The sequence below is a fragment of the Propithecus coquereli genome, unplaced genomic scaffold (assembly GCF_000956105.1).
Source record: "Propithecus coquereli isolate 6110/MARCELLA unplaced genomic scaffold, Pcoq_1.0 Scaffold102, whole genome shotgun sequence".
Lineage (NCBI taxonomy): Eukaryota > Metazoa > Chordata > Mammalia > Primates > Indriidae > Propithecus > Propithecus coquereli.
The window spans coordinates 1,455,077-1,468,711 of NW_012134081.1; the positions used below are offsets into that span (position 1 = coordinate 1,455,077).

A 13,635-nucleotide genomic window follows, 5' to 3' on the forward strand; every position below is an offset into this window, starting at 1 on the left:
TTCCTATTTAGAAAACTTTATTGAACATCACACTTAAGAAAAACTTAATATTACCTGAAGGCACCCTTTCATTTCACATGATCTACCCTAATGTTTTCTGTATTAAAAATATGATTAAATATGAAATTAGTAAAATGCAGCATATAAAACTTCATGCTGAGCAAAAACAAGTCCAAAAAAAGTTACCATACATCCATAGAGTAATTCCCACAGGGCATGTTTCCTATGTAAATCATACTTGAATGCAATTTTTAGAACCATTTTAAAATACATTTTGCAATTTGTTAACTGTAGGCATCCACATTTTTCTTCCACCACATAAATCTGTTCCTTTGATTAAGTTGGCAATATCTGCTAGGATCCACAGAATGCAGCAAAAAAACAAAACAAACAAAAAAAAAACCCCAGTGGTTATTTCTCAAGATTTGAGGAATCTGGTCCACCTTTAATGTAGTTTCCTGAGATTTCTGCTCCACTGAAGTCAAAACCAGGATTCTAAAAGATATGAAAAAAAATTATAATAAAATAAAACTTAGCAAAAATGTAAGTATGAACTGGCAATTTAAAAAATAAGATCTAAATGACCAATAAATATATGAAAAGACACAAAACAGCACTGTTATCATCAAAATGGAATTTAAAACTATGAAGTATTTTTCAACTTTCAGAATTACAAATGTTTAGAAGATCAGTATGTATGTTACAATGTTGGCAAGTATATGGGAAAACATATAAAACATATACTTCAATATCAGTGTATAAACAGAATTTAATAGGTAGCATTTTTTGAGAGCTTACTATATGCCAGGCAGGGCCCTAACAGCCATACCAATATTAAAATATTTAACCCTCACCAACGATCCTATGAATTTTAAGTACTCTACCTCAGGATTTAGTCTTTTTGGTAGACAATTTCATTTATTCAACATTTACTGAACTCCTACTGTTTGGAAGGTACCATTAGAGGCATGTGGAACTCAAGAGTTAACAACAAAGATCCCTGCTCTAGTGGTTGACATTACAGCAGGAGGAGACAAATAAAAACCATAAATTACTCAGTGCAGGGGTTGGGAAAACTCTGTAAAGAGCCAGGCAGTAAATATTTTAGTCTTTACAGGCCACATAGTTTCTGTTACAACTACTCAACTGTATGAAACTACTCTCTGAAAGACCATACACAAACAAATGAGCCTAGCTGTATTCTAGTAACACTAAAAAAAAAAAAAAAAAACAGGCAGTGGGCCAGATTTGGCAATAGTTTGCCAACCCCTGATCTAGCTTGTTAAAAGTTGGTAAGTAGTATAGAAAAAAAAAAAAGTAGGATAAGATAAAGGAAATGAAAAAAGATTATCATACTTAAATGGGATGATCAAAGTATGCTTCATTAAGCAATGACTTGAAACACTGAAGAAGTCAGCCAAGCTATGGAAGAACACTCCAGTCAGAAGGATGGCAAAGGAAAAGGGCTGGCATGTTATTTAAGGAACAGCAAACAGGCCAGTATGGCTAGAGCAGAATGACTAAGAGAGACAGCAGTAAGAGAGGAGGAGGTCAGAGAGATAACTGGAGTAACCGATTAGACAGGACCTTTTAAAAGACCTTGTCTTTTACTAGAGTAAAAGAGGAACGACTCGCAGAGCTCTGAGAAGAGAAGTGACGTATCTGACTTGAATTTTAAAAGGACTGCTCTTTTGACAAGGCTGTGCCTGGGCAAGGGAAGAAGTGAAGAGACCAATTAGAAGGCTATTGGAGTAATCTAGGCAAGACTTCAAAGGTGGTCCAGATCAGAGTGGTAGTAGAGTTGGGAGTGATAAGTGGTCAGATTCTGCAAATTCTGAATATATGTGGAAGGTAGTGCCAGTAAGATTTCCTAACAAATTGGAGGGTATGAGAGAGACAAATCAAGGATCATTCCCAATTTTTTTTTGACCTGAGCAACTAGTTTCCAACAATTGAGATAAGAAGGCTAGGAAGGAAACCAGGGTGTTCAATTTGGACATGTTGAGTTTGTTATGTTTGTTCGAGAGCCAGGTGGACATGGATATGCAGGTCCAAAATCCAGGAGAAAAGTTCAGGCTAGAGATATACATCTGGAAATCATTATCATATAGATATAAATTATTCATCAAAATTTTAGAAGTGCTTTGATGCACAGTAATTTCTCTCCTAGATATTTATCTTAGAACATCTGAGTAGTTTCACAGAGAAGAAAGCACTGCTTTATTTTAAACAGAAAAAAATAGAAAAATCTAAATTGTATCAAAGGCAAATAGCTAAGTAATTATGATACATCCAAACTAGGGAATACTCTGAATAGTTAAAAGGAATGAGTTTTATCTGTATGTACTAGTAGGGAAAGAGACCCAAGACATACTATTAAATGAAAAAGCAACATGAAGAATAATATACACAGTGTGATCCTCCATTTATGTTGAAAACAAAACAAACAAGCCCAATATATCAAATGAGAATGAGACAGATGCGTGGAATGGAGGATTATGGTGAAGGGGACTTTCAGAAACTTTTTATACTATGTGAGTCTATACTGACTCAATTTTACAAGAGTTTATTCATTTATTACTGATGTACATTAAGTAAATTTAAACTAAGAAATCATAATACAAACAAATTCCTCTAAAGAAAATTTTTAAAAAATCAAATCCATACATGGACCATTTTTCTAATCATTTACTTTAAAATTTCTATAAAGAATTTTTGTAACTTCTCATAATTATTCTTGAGTTTTAATTTCAAATAATATTTACTCTGTGATTTTTAGATACTTGAGTATATATATTCATACATCTGTCTGACTTACTTCTTTCTGGAATCTCTCTAATGTAAGCTTTCTCTGCATTTGGTCTTGGACCCAAGGATCAGCTGCATATTCAGATTCTAGAAGAGAAGTCCAACAATTTGCTGCATCTCTCTTTGTCTTTGTAAGAACAATACGAACCATTTTTCTATCCTCTAAAGAAAAAAAAATCACAAATAAAGTTCATCATATTTTTCAAAAACCTTTAGGTAATCTTGACATACAATTGTTTTCAACACATTTCTGTTATTATAGCTTTCAAAGCTACAAAGACAAAAGGACCTAATACAAGAAATGGAAAACATACTAAGTTCCAAAACAAAATTAATTTTAAAAAAGATTCTATGAATTATAATAGTTATCCTTACCCAAAGTCCATGTCCCCTCATCAGCTATTGTAGAATCAAAGAGTTTGCCCTGAAAAATAAACATTTAAGATACTAAAAATATAGCATTTAATTAATTTTTATAAAGCTTTCATGACTATGGTTTACCTAATTTCCTACCTGATCCACATCCTATACCATTTCACCACATTTATAGGTGCTCGATGCTAAATTTCCTCCTAGCTAACATATTTTAAAGTAAACTTTTAAAAACTGATTCAATCACATTGTTGGGTGAATGGCATTAAAAAAAATTTAAAGCTCATGCTGTAGATTCAATTTCAGATTAGTTGTAACTGATTTTTCACAAACTCTTAAGTAATCAAAATATAAATTTAAAAGAGAATGTATATGCTCAGATTCATTTTAATTTGTTCCAAATTTAAGTTTAAAAGTCATTAAGATCCAAGTTGAGGCCGGGCGCGGTGGCTCACGCCTGTAATCCTAGCACTCTGGGAGGCTGAGGCAGGTGGATCCCTCAAGGTCAGGAGTTCGAGACCAGCCTGAGCAAGAGCGAGACCTCATCTCCACTAAAAAAATATAAAGAAATGATCTGGACAATTAAAAATATATATATATAAAAAATTAGCCGGGCATGGTGGCACATGCCTGTAGTCCCAGCTACTCAAGAGGCTGAGGCAGAAGGATCGCTTGAGCCCAGGAGTTTGAGGTTGCTGTGAGCTCAGCTGACGCCACAGCACTCTAGCCTGGGCAACAGAGTAAGACTCTGTCTCAAAAAAAAAAAAAAGATCCAAGTTGACACAAATCAATGTCTTTCACACGAATCTTCTGAGGCACTCAAAGCACCTCTATATAAAATAATAATAGCTAACATGTAGTATGAGCTTATTACAGATCAGGCACTATTACAAGCTTTTCAAAAACATGAATACCATGTTAGGCTCAAAACAATCCTATGAAAAAGGTACTATAATTACCACACCTTGTGTATGAAGAAGAGGCATTTGCCCAGGGTTACAAAACTAGAAAAGGGGTGGAGTCAGGTATCCTACCAGGTAGTTATCCTTCACCACTACACACGCTGCCATTAAACATCTTCGGCATCTAATCTGAGAAAGTAATCTAACTTCAACTTCTTAATTAAATGTAATTACAGGCTAAACAAGGAAAAAGTGGATCCCAGAGCCAAAGGACATTGGTGAAAATAAATAAGAGATATTATTTTCTTTGCACATTTCACCACCTGCTTGACCACGCTACAAACATGCAGGATTTTTCTAATCTTTGATGAGGAAATAAATCACCTGACATCATCTCTGAATCTTTATCCCGTTATCCTAGCTTTTATTTTCTTTGCTGTACTTTTCTACAGCTGCCTACATATTTATCCCTCATGCCTCCCTACAAGAGCGCAACCTCTTGAAGGTAGGAACCTTTTCTATCTCGCAGTATTCTTGGCAACTAGATGACTATACGATAAATATTTGTTCTTTTAACAACCTACTTAGGCTGTTCCCAGCTGAAGACCCACAGAAACAAAAGAAGCCGTCCGACTTGATATAAAAATAAAGCAGAAAAATGGGCTACTCGAATTTCCACAAGTCAAAGACTCGTCCTGAGGATAGGGGCTCCGATCAGGCCAATTTAATCGCTCTTTCTCTTTCTGCCATCCAGAGGACCCCTCCAGCAACCCAGAAATTGTTCCAAGGAAACAGTGAACTTTAAGACTAGGGGATTCGGATAAAAGAAATTGAGCACAAGCCCCGACCTGCCGCTACCTTGAGGATCTCGCGGCCACCCACCGCCAGGGCCACATGCCTGCTCTGCAGGCCACACTGAATATCCTGGGCGCGAGTGCCTGGTGGCACTTGAACTTCAATAAACACCTCCTCCAGGGTCTGGTACCACTGGCCCCACGGGGTCCCGCACGGAACCACCCCACTGCGCTCCTCAAAAGGGGCCGACATAATCCAGTTGCTTCCCGGCGGCAGCAGCACCGAGCGAGCCGAGCGCATGCGCAGAGTCCACACGCTCAGGTTACGCTCCGGCCCCGCCTCTCGGGTCACCGCACAGGCGCAGGAGGGCAAGCTGGTGTCCCGGTGTGTTTTTCCATTTCAATGGGCATTTACGTCACTGGCAGGACCGAGTTCGAAAGAACTGAAATCCAGAGAAGTTTGCATCCAAAGAACGATGGGAGAGGGCTGTAACCAGTGAAACAGGAATTCACTGCACCGTCACCAACATAACGCCAAAATGTCAACTTTCAAACTTCTCAGTTGTAAAATTGCGCCTGCGCATATGCTACTCGTGCGAAGGTTAAGATTAACAGCAGAAATGATTGGGTGTAGGAGGAATAGTAACAGTCTCCTATTGGCTAGTAGCCTAAACCCACTGACCACCTAATTGGACGCGGCTGAAAAGCCCAGCGTGCGCTTTTAGTATTCCTATGCGCGATTGGGCTGCCTCAAGGTTTTGTTATCCAATTGGCTAATGTTAGGGGTGGGTAGGGAGTGTGCAGGGAGATTTGAATTTGAAGCCGGTAGGCAGTGATAGCCTGCAGGCAGTTGTCGAGGAGTGATAGTGACTTTTCGGCCTCTAGAAATTGGTCGTCAGCATGTCGTTTCCTAAGGCGCCCCTGAAACGATTCAACGACCCTTCTGGTGCGTAAGGGGGAAGGAGCTGGGGGGCGGGATACGCTCTGACGCCCCTTGCCCCTCTCAGTTTCCTTCATGGGGGGACAAGCTGGAGGAGATTTTAGGGCTGCGATGGGGCTCATTCAACTGATAAATTTTCCTCAAATACATACTAAGCATCTACTGCGTGCGAAACACTAGTCAGCAGTGAAACAGTCCCTGCTCCATGGAGCTTACATTTGGGTGGGCAATACTGTCAGTAAACGATTAGCGATATAGAGAAACTAAAGCAGGTTAAAGGAGTGGGCATGGATTGGGGGGCATTGGTAGCTATTTGACAGTCGAGTCCGAGAAGGCCTCACTCATAAGAACATTGGAGTATTTTCGTCTGAATTTGTGGATTTCTTTTGGATATTCCATTTGAACATAAGAAGAAGGAGGATTGGTAAAGGCAGTTTATAGGTGTAAAATTATAACGGTAGCACTTATCGAAAACACTATAAATGAAGTTATTAAAGGCTGACATTGGCCACTTACCATATACCTCAAGCACAATAGTAAATCTTTACCTCAATTATTACCTTTTTTTTAGTCCCTCAACAACCTTAAGAGATAATCCTATTATTATTTTGTTGATAAAAAGACTGGGACTTTTAAAGTTGCTCAGTGTTACACAACCAAACTGGCAGAATTGGGGTATGAACCCAGGCCTCCATGAGTCTGTCATGTGATCTTAAACCCTGCAATGCATAAGCACAATAACCAGGAAGCCTGAGATGTGGTTGGTAGCACTCATCATTTAAGATGCTAACTGTGTGTGGGACTATTTTTTGTAGAGATGAGATCTCGCTCTTGCTCAGGCTGATCTCAAACTCCTGGCCTCCCAGAGTGCTAGGATTCCAGGTGTGAGCCACCACACCACGCCTATAATACACTATTTAATGGTTACTCATTACATCTGTAGTTTTTATCAGCCAACATGTGAATGAAGATGTCCACAACTCTGCTTATAAAGGAAGGCCAGCCTGAGCAACATAGTGAGACCCCGTCTCTACAAAAATTTTTTTTAAAAATTAGCCAGGCATGGTAGCACAGGCCTGTAGTCCTAGCTACTGCTAGCTACTCGGGAGGCTGGGGCAGGAGGATCCCTTGAGCCCAAAAATTTGAGGTTGCAGTGAACTATGATGACTCCATTACACTCTAGTCCAAACAACAGCGAGACCCTGTTTCAAAAAAAAAAAAAAAAAAAGGAAGGCTAAGTGAACAAGTGGATAAGCAAAAGCATATTTTCTCAATTTAAAAACTCAAGGACCTGGCCAGGCACAGTGGCTCATGCCTGTAATACTAGCACTCTGGGAGGCCCAGGCAGGAGGATCACTTGAACTCAGGAGTTTGAGACCAGCAGTGAGACCCTGTCTCTACTGAAAATAGAAAAAAATCAGCCAGGCATGGTGGCATGTGCCTGTAGTCCCAGCTACTCGGGAGGCTGAGACAGGAGGATTGCTTGAGCCCAGGACTTTGAGCGTACTGTGAGCTAAGCTGATGCCACAGCACTCTAGCCCGGGTGACAGACTGAGACTCAAAAAAATAAAAAAAAATAAAAACTCAAGGACCATATTATTTCCCAAGTATTCAAGGAACTCATCTTAAAATCTATCAGAAGTATGGTTTTAAGGAGAGGTTGTTTGGTTTTGCCTTATTATAATAGATTAAACTTGCTCTACCAATGGTAAATATTTCAGGCTCCCAATTTCAGAAATAATACTACTTACTTATTTCGTGCTTAGTATGTATGAGTGTGAGGCACTGTGGTGCTTTCTCATATTATTCCAGTAATCCTGACAACCATACTATGAGATAGGTACTATTTTTATTCCTGTTTTATGAATGAAGAATCTGAGAATCAGTGGAAAGTGGAATCAGTCCACCTTTCCAGAGGACTGAAAGGTGTACTAGAAAAGGAGAGTATAATGTTCTTATTCACCCTCTTTTCCCTATGTCTACAAGGTATCTGGCATATAGCAATGTCTGTTGATTGGCAGATACGGTGGAATTTGAACCCTGATCTGGCTGATTACAAAACTCTACTCCCAAATCTATGTTTTCTATGTTTTCTTTTCCATACTGTTAAACTCAATTCTGAGCTAAATAAAAAGTTATTCTATGATAGAAACAATATGTATGCACAGGCTGGTGTGGAGGGAGTTTTCTAGTCTGATTACGGAATTTGGAGAAAACTAGAAGTGACATTCAGGCTGAGGTCTAAAGGATAAATGAAACTTAGCCAGGCAAAACAGAAGGTGGACTGTTCATTCTAGGTAGAAGTAATAAATAGAAAATAGAGAGGTCTGGAACTTTGAAACATTTATTTAATGTAATACATAATAAAATGTTTTGTTTGCATACAAGTATTGGCTGCCTGTGTTAGCTTTGGGTCATTGTTGATGAAGATGTAAGTTGTTCCAGAAAGCTTATGATATCTCCCAAGACACCCCATTCCTTTTGTCTGATGTTCCTTCTCCCCAGATTTCTAAAAAGTCGTATGTATGATGTAGTACATGTAAGTGATGGTAAGGGAAAATGCACAGAACATGAAAATAGCATGTGCCACAGTCTCACAAAGCGTTGGTAAGTATACAGGCTGGATTTCAACCTAGTTCCTTTTGAATCCAAATCCCCATTAACTATTAAATTTGACTCTGTACAGTCTTTAGGGAAGAGTTTTTTGTTAAGTGTGGTCTTAATTGTTCTCAGCTTGCATATGCTGCTTTGTCACTGTCCACTGTCCCGTCTTTTGCTGGCCCTTACCTCCTTTGGGAGTGTGGACCCAGTGATGGACTAAAATCCTAGAATTCAACATTGTTTTGTTTTTAATTCTGGCTGCTTGCCAAGTGCTTCTCACATTTTTCCACAGAAACATCTTTAAGATCAGAGAGTAAATGAGAATAACTGTAGGCCCTGCATCATAACTACCAGTAGTGTCTGCAGTTTCCTCTGAAGTCTTCTACTTGCATTAAAAGCCAATATGTTCTCCATTTATCTCTCCACCCTTACCCCAAATGAATAAAATAGATGTTTAAGATGTGTGAATTTCACACTTCATCTTGAGACTCTCCTTCTTGAATAGAAATCCACCATCTCTACCCTTTATTGACCACATTTAGATCTGAAAATTTCCAGGATTGGAGTCTTTGTGTCAGTATATCTAAATGATTGTAATTCCAGATAGAGGAATGGAAACCTAATTCTATCGTTAGTAGAATTTTTATGGTTACTTAAAATAGGTGAAAGCAATGACTTTAATTCTTTTTAAACTATTTCCCAGAGTGAGAAATAAATTTTATATTCCTACCTAGGAAATGTTTTTTTAGTTCTATATATATAACTAAAACAAAAGTTCCACAAAGCAATGCTTAACCTTGCTACATTTGAGCCATATTATTTTCTATTGTATTTCACTTGTTTTTAAAGTGTTAGTCAAGATCTAATGGGTTCCTATCTACCATTTGACTAGCACTTAGGGGACAGCAGTAGTTGCCTTGAAATGGTCAAAGCTCCTTGCTGTTCCTATTTATTTGCGTAAGACTCTAGACCAGTGGTCCCCCAACCTTTTGGCACCAGGGACCAGTTTCATGGAAGACAGTTTTTCCATGGAGGGGCGGGGCACCTCAGGTGGTGATGCGAGCTATGGGGAGCCACCATAAATACAGATGAAGCTTTGATCACTGGCCTGCCGCTCACCTCCTGATGTGTGCACCCTCCTTCCTAAATTCCATGGAAGACAATTTTTCCATGGACGTGGGGGGATTTGGGGGGGAGCGAAGCTCTATGGCTGAGTTCCTAACAGGCCACAGACCGGTTCTGGTCTGCCACCTGGGAGTTGGAGACCATAGGTCTACACTGTATTTTCTGAAAATAGCTTTTCAGAGAATAGTATTAATCTGTTGGTTCCCAATCAGCTAAAGCTTTATGCTAATGATATTTTAGTTATTGTAAGTCATAAGAGCCCCATCTCAAGTCTGACATGTGTAAACACTCTGAAATAGCTTCAGATTTGGGACTGCAGTTAAATGAAGTTGTATAGTATAAACTTCTGGAACATAGAAATATTGTCTAGTACAGTTTGTACTTTACATAGCATGGCTTTATAAAGCCATATATATTCCCTAAGCCTCAAATTCTTTATCTGTAAATTATCACAGGGTTCTTGTGATGATTAAATAAAATATCCATAAAATGCTTACCATAATGCCTGGCATTTAGTAAGTGCCAAAAAAATTCTAATTGCTTTTAGTATGGTTGCTCTTCTGTGTGTTCAAATTACAGTTGGCACCATCAGTAGGTCTGATGTATTTCTGTTAGCTGTAGATGGATTATCACTGTAAATTTTTATTCTGGGCTAAATCTTAAGGGCTAGACAGTTTTAATTGCTTTATTTCTAGAAAATAATGGTAGCTACCTCACCTCAGTGATTCTCTTTGAGTAGAGTTGACTAACACCCAAATATCTTATTTATTATACTCAGTCCTTAATAACAAAGCCACATTGCTTGTCATTACATGATGTTCATCCCCAAACTATCCTGCTTTGTTCAGTTGCCTGTGTTCCTTTGTCCATATAAAGGACAAGACGATAACTGTTCTTCACGCAGAGACCACCTTTGTAATACCAAATGAATGCTATTTTTACGTTTAAAAAAATAGAAACAGTTTGTTTAATGGCATTTTTACATTTATATTCACTTTATTATGACAGGTTTTTCACTTAAGATCATAAATAACATTAGATGATACATGAATGTTTTTTGTTTCCTCTAGGTTGTGCACCATCTCCAGGTGCTTATGATGTTAAAACATCAGAAATTTTGAAAGGACCAGTATCCTTTCAGAAATCACAAAGATTTAAAAAACAAAAAGGTAATGGATCTCAAGATAAAACAATGGCATGATCTCCTAAGTTTTAAAGTTATGAACAACAGTATTTAAACTTAAAGATGCTATAGCACTTCTAAAAATGTAAAGCTATAACTATGTTTAAATTTTCTTATTTGATGGATTTTTGAAAGAGTCCAGTACAGAATAATGCTTTCATCATTACATCGTTGTGTAACCAGGAAAATTCAGCAAGAAATTTGTATAGGTGTGCAGCTTCCTTTTTGGTAATTACCTTAACTTTTCTTATCAGGGAGTATTAGGAAAATCAGAAAGGTATTAGATGTGTAAAAAATATTATGCAACTAATAATTTGGAAATGTACAATTAAAAGAATAATTTTATATTGCTTCATCAATAATTGCAATAGAAATATGGAAATTGTGTTTTGTATGTGGTTAAAACTCATAAACACAAACCATGATCTATACAATTCATTGTTCCGTAGAATCCCAACAAAATCCTAGTGTTGACAAAGATGCTACCTTGCCTGCTTCAGCTAGGAAAGTCAAGACCTTGGAATTAAAGGTGAGAGACTTTTATATGCCAGTTGGTTTATCAACTGTTATCATTGAAAATGTATCTTAGAAGTATTGTATTTGATGAGAATGAATTAAGTATATAAATCAAGGTTATAAATAAATCTGTAAATTAATGGAAAAGGTTATCATTAAGACTCTAATTTCTGCCTAGGACATTACCAAATATATCGTACTTAGATCTGTCCTTACTTCACAATTACGAAATGGTCCATTTCTCAGTATTTTTGGCGGTGGGGGCGGGGGTTGGCATGAAGACAGGATCTCACTTTGTCACCCAGCCTGGAGTAAAGTGGCACAATCATAGCTCACTGCAGCCTTGAACTCCTGGGCTCAGGGGATCCTCCCACCTCAGCCTCCAGAGTAGCTGGGACTACAAGCAGGCACCACCACTCCCAGCTAATTTTTGGTAAAAACGGGATCTCACTTTGTTGCCCAGGCTGGTCTCAAATTCCTGACCTCAAGCAGCCCTCCTTCCTTGGCCTCCCAAAGTGCTGGGATTACAGGCATGAACCACCACACCCAGCCTATTTTTATATCTAAATAAATTTTACATTACCTAGTAAGCCTTTCAAAATTATGTGATGCTTTATTAGTTACGACCATTTGAGTTGTTTTGGTTTTGTTTGTGTGTTTGTGGGAAAGGGTAAGTATTGGTGAAGAAAAAGAAAAAAAAATTCCAGTGCCTAAAGGTTTGCAACTCAGAAACTGTTAAGGAGTGGTGAGAGATTAAATTCTTAATAGCCTTATGACTTGTGCAAGAGCCTGCTATTACTGTTTTTATACATTCATAAACAAGTTGTACTTTTTTAAGGAGTTCTACAAATTAATAGATATTTTAGAGTGAAAAAGATTCAGAACTGGGAAACCAAAGCTACAGGTTAAGCTTAGACTGTTCATTCATTTGGCAATTACCTAAGTCTCTTGTTCTATAATATAGAGCTGCGTTGTTCATATGGAAGCGACCAGCCAATGTGGCTATTGAGCACTTGAAAAGTGGCTAGTGCTACTAAAGATCTAAATTTTTAATATTATTTCCTTTTAATTAATGTATATTTAAATTTGAAAACTGATGTTTGACTCAGTTACTAGAAAACTTTTAAGTATTTTGGAACAATATAGGTATGTAAATCTACTTTTCAACCATGAATTTTATGAAATCTAAATCTAAAAATTTCTGATGAAAATTTAATATCTGGATTGAGATATACTATATATTGGGTTGAGTAAAATATACATGTATTAACATTTTTACTTGTTAAAATAAATGTGTGGCTTGCATTTTATTTTTATTGGGCAGGACTAAATAGACACTCTTCTTGAAAATTGATATAAATGGCTTGACTTGAATTTCTTGGAGAATCTGTTCTGAAATTTTGAATTAATTATAGAATTCATAAACCCCCTTGGAAAACTAAATTACATACAAATTTGTATAGAGCCTCGAAGTAATAGGTCTTCCCTCATAGAAAATGCCATTGGCTGTGAAATTAATAAACATGAGACTGGTGTGCCCTCTCCCCCCAAAAAAACTTAGAAATATGTAAAACAGATTTTGTTCAAGATGTTTATGCTTTTTCTTCCATTTTTAGATGGAAAAGATAGATATTCTGTTTCTAGCCATTGTGCCAGAAAGACTGCTGGGTATAAAAAGATGTGTGAAAATTGTATGTCTTATTTAGAATAAAGGCAGTGAGAAAATTAGAATCAGAGCTTGTGCTATTTCAGTTTTTCTTATTTCTTTACATCTGTATATTTATTTTTCTCTTTGGATATCAAAGTTTAAGTTGATTTTTTTTTGGAAGAGTTTTTTCTTTCTGAGATAGCATAATTTAAATATTCAAAATGTGTTGCTGTTTAACATTAGAAAGAAGGTAGTCAGTAGTTAATAAAGGTCCACCTGTTCTTTTCACTGAGCTTGTTAGAAAAAGCCTGATCTATTTTGGGTTGAAGCTTTTAAACCTGAAATATTTTGAGATTTTAAGAACTTTTTTCTTTATTTATCAGATAAGTGGTCTACAAAACGTTTAATAGACTCAGTGCAATATTTAAATTAGAAATTAACTGTTTGGATCCCTTAATCTTTTCTGGTAACTAAAAGTCAAATTCGGCTGTGATATTTGTGGCACTTAAAGTCATTTGTAATTGTTCTTTGACTGTTAAACAGAAGGAATCTCAAAAGAATGATAAAGATTTGAAGATCCTGGAAAAAGAGGTAAGCAATTCTTTCAACTTACTGAAAACTAAATGTGGTATATTATGGAAAGCAAGTTATTCAGAGTTAAAAGAGAAGGATTCTGTTGCAGTTTGAGGAGTCCTTCAGTGATGCAAACGTGCCATCTAGACCAGTGCCTACAGGGGAATGGTTTC

The 13,635-nt window shown here is 37.2% G+C and overlaps 2 protein-coding genes across 2 annotated transcripts in view; one reads left to right on the plus strand and one right to left on the minus strand.

Moving 5' to 3' along the window:
• NUDCD2 (NudC domain containing 2) lies at positions 1–5,228 on the minus strand. Its single transcript, XM_012644002.1, has 4 exons — positions 4,941–5,228; positions 3,184–3,232; positions 2,819–2,970; positions 1–495 (listed from the first exon to the last, which is right to left on the minus strand). The coding sequence occupies exons 1-4, from the start codon at positions 5,175–5,177 to the stop codon at positions 412–414; spliced, it is 522 nt and encodes a 173-aa protein (XP_012499456.1). The 5' UTR covers positions 5,178–5,228; the 3' UTR covers positions 1–411.
• A 402-nt stretch (positions 5,229–5,630) lies between these two features.
• HMMR (hyaluronan-mediated motility receptor (RHAMM)) overlaps positions 5,631–13,635 on the plus strand; it is a 24,215-nt gene continuing 16,210 nt past the window's right edge. The window contains 4 exon segments of the mRNA XM_012643986.1: positions 5,631–5,822; positions 10,613–10,711; positions 11,175–11,254; positions 13,433–13,480. Coding sequence (XP_012499440.1) covers positions 5,777–5,822; positions 10,613–10,711; positions 11,175–11,254; positions 13,433–13,480 — 273 coding nt within the window. The 5' untranslated portion in view covers positions 5,631–5,776.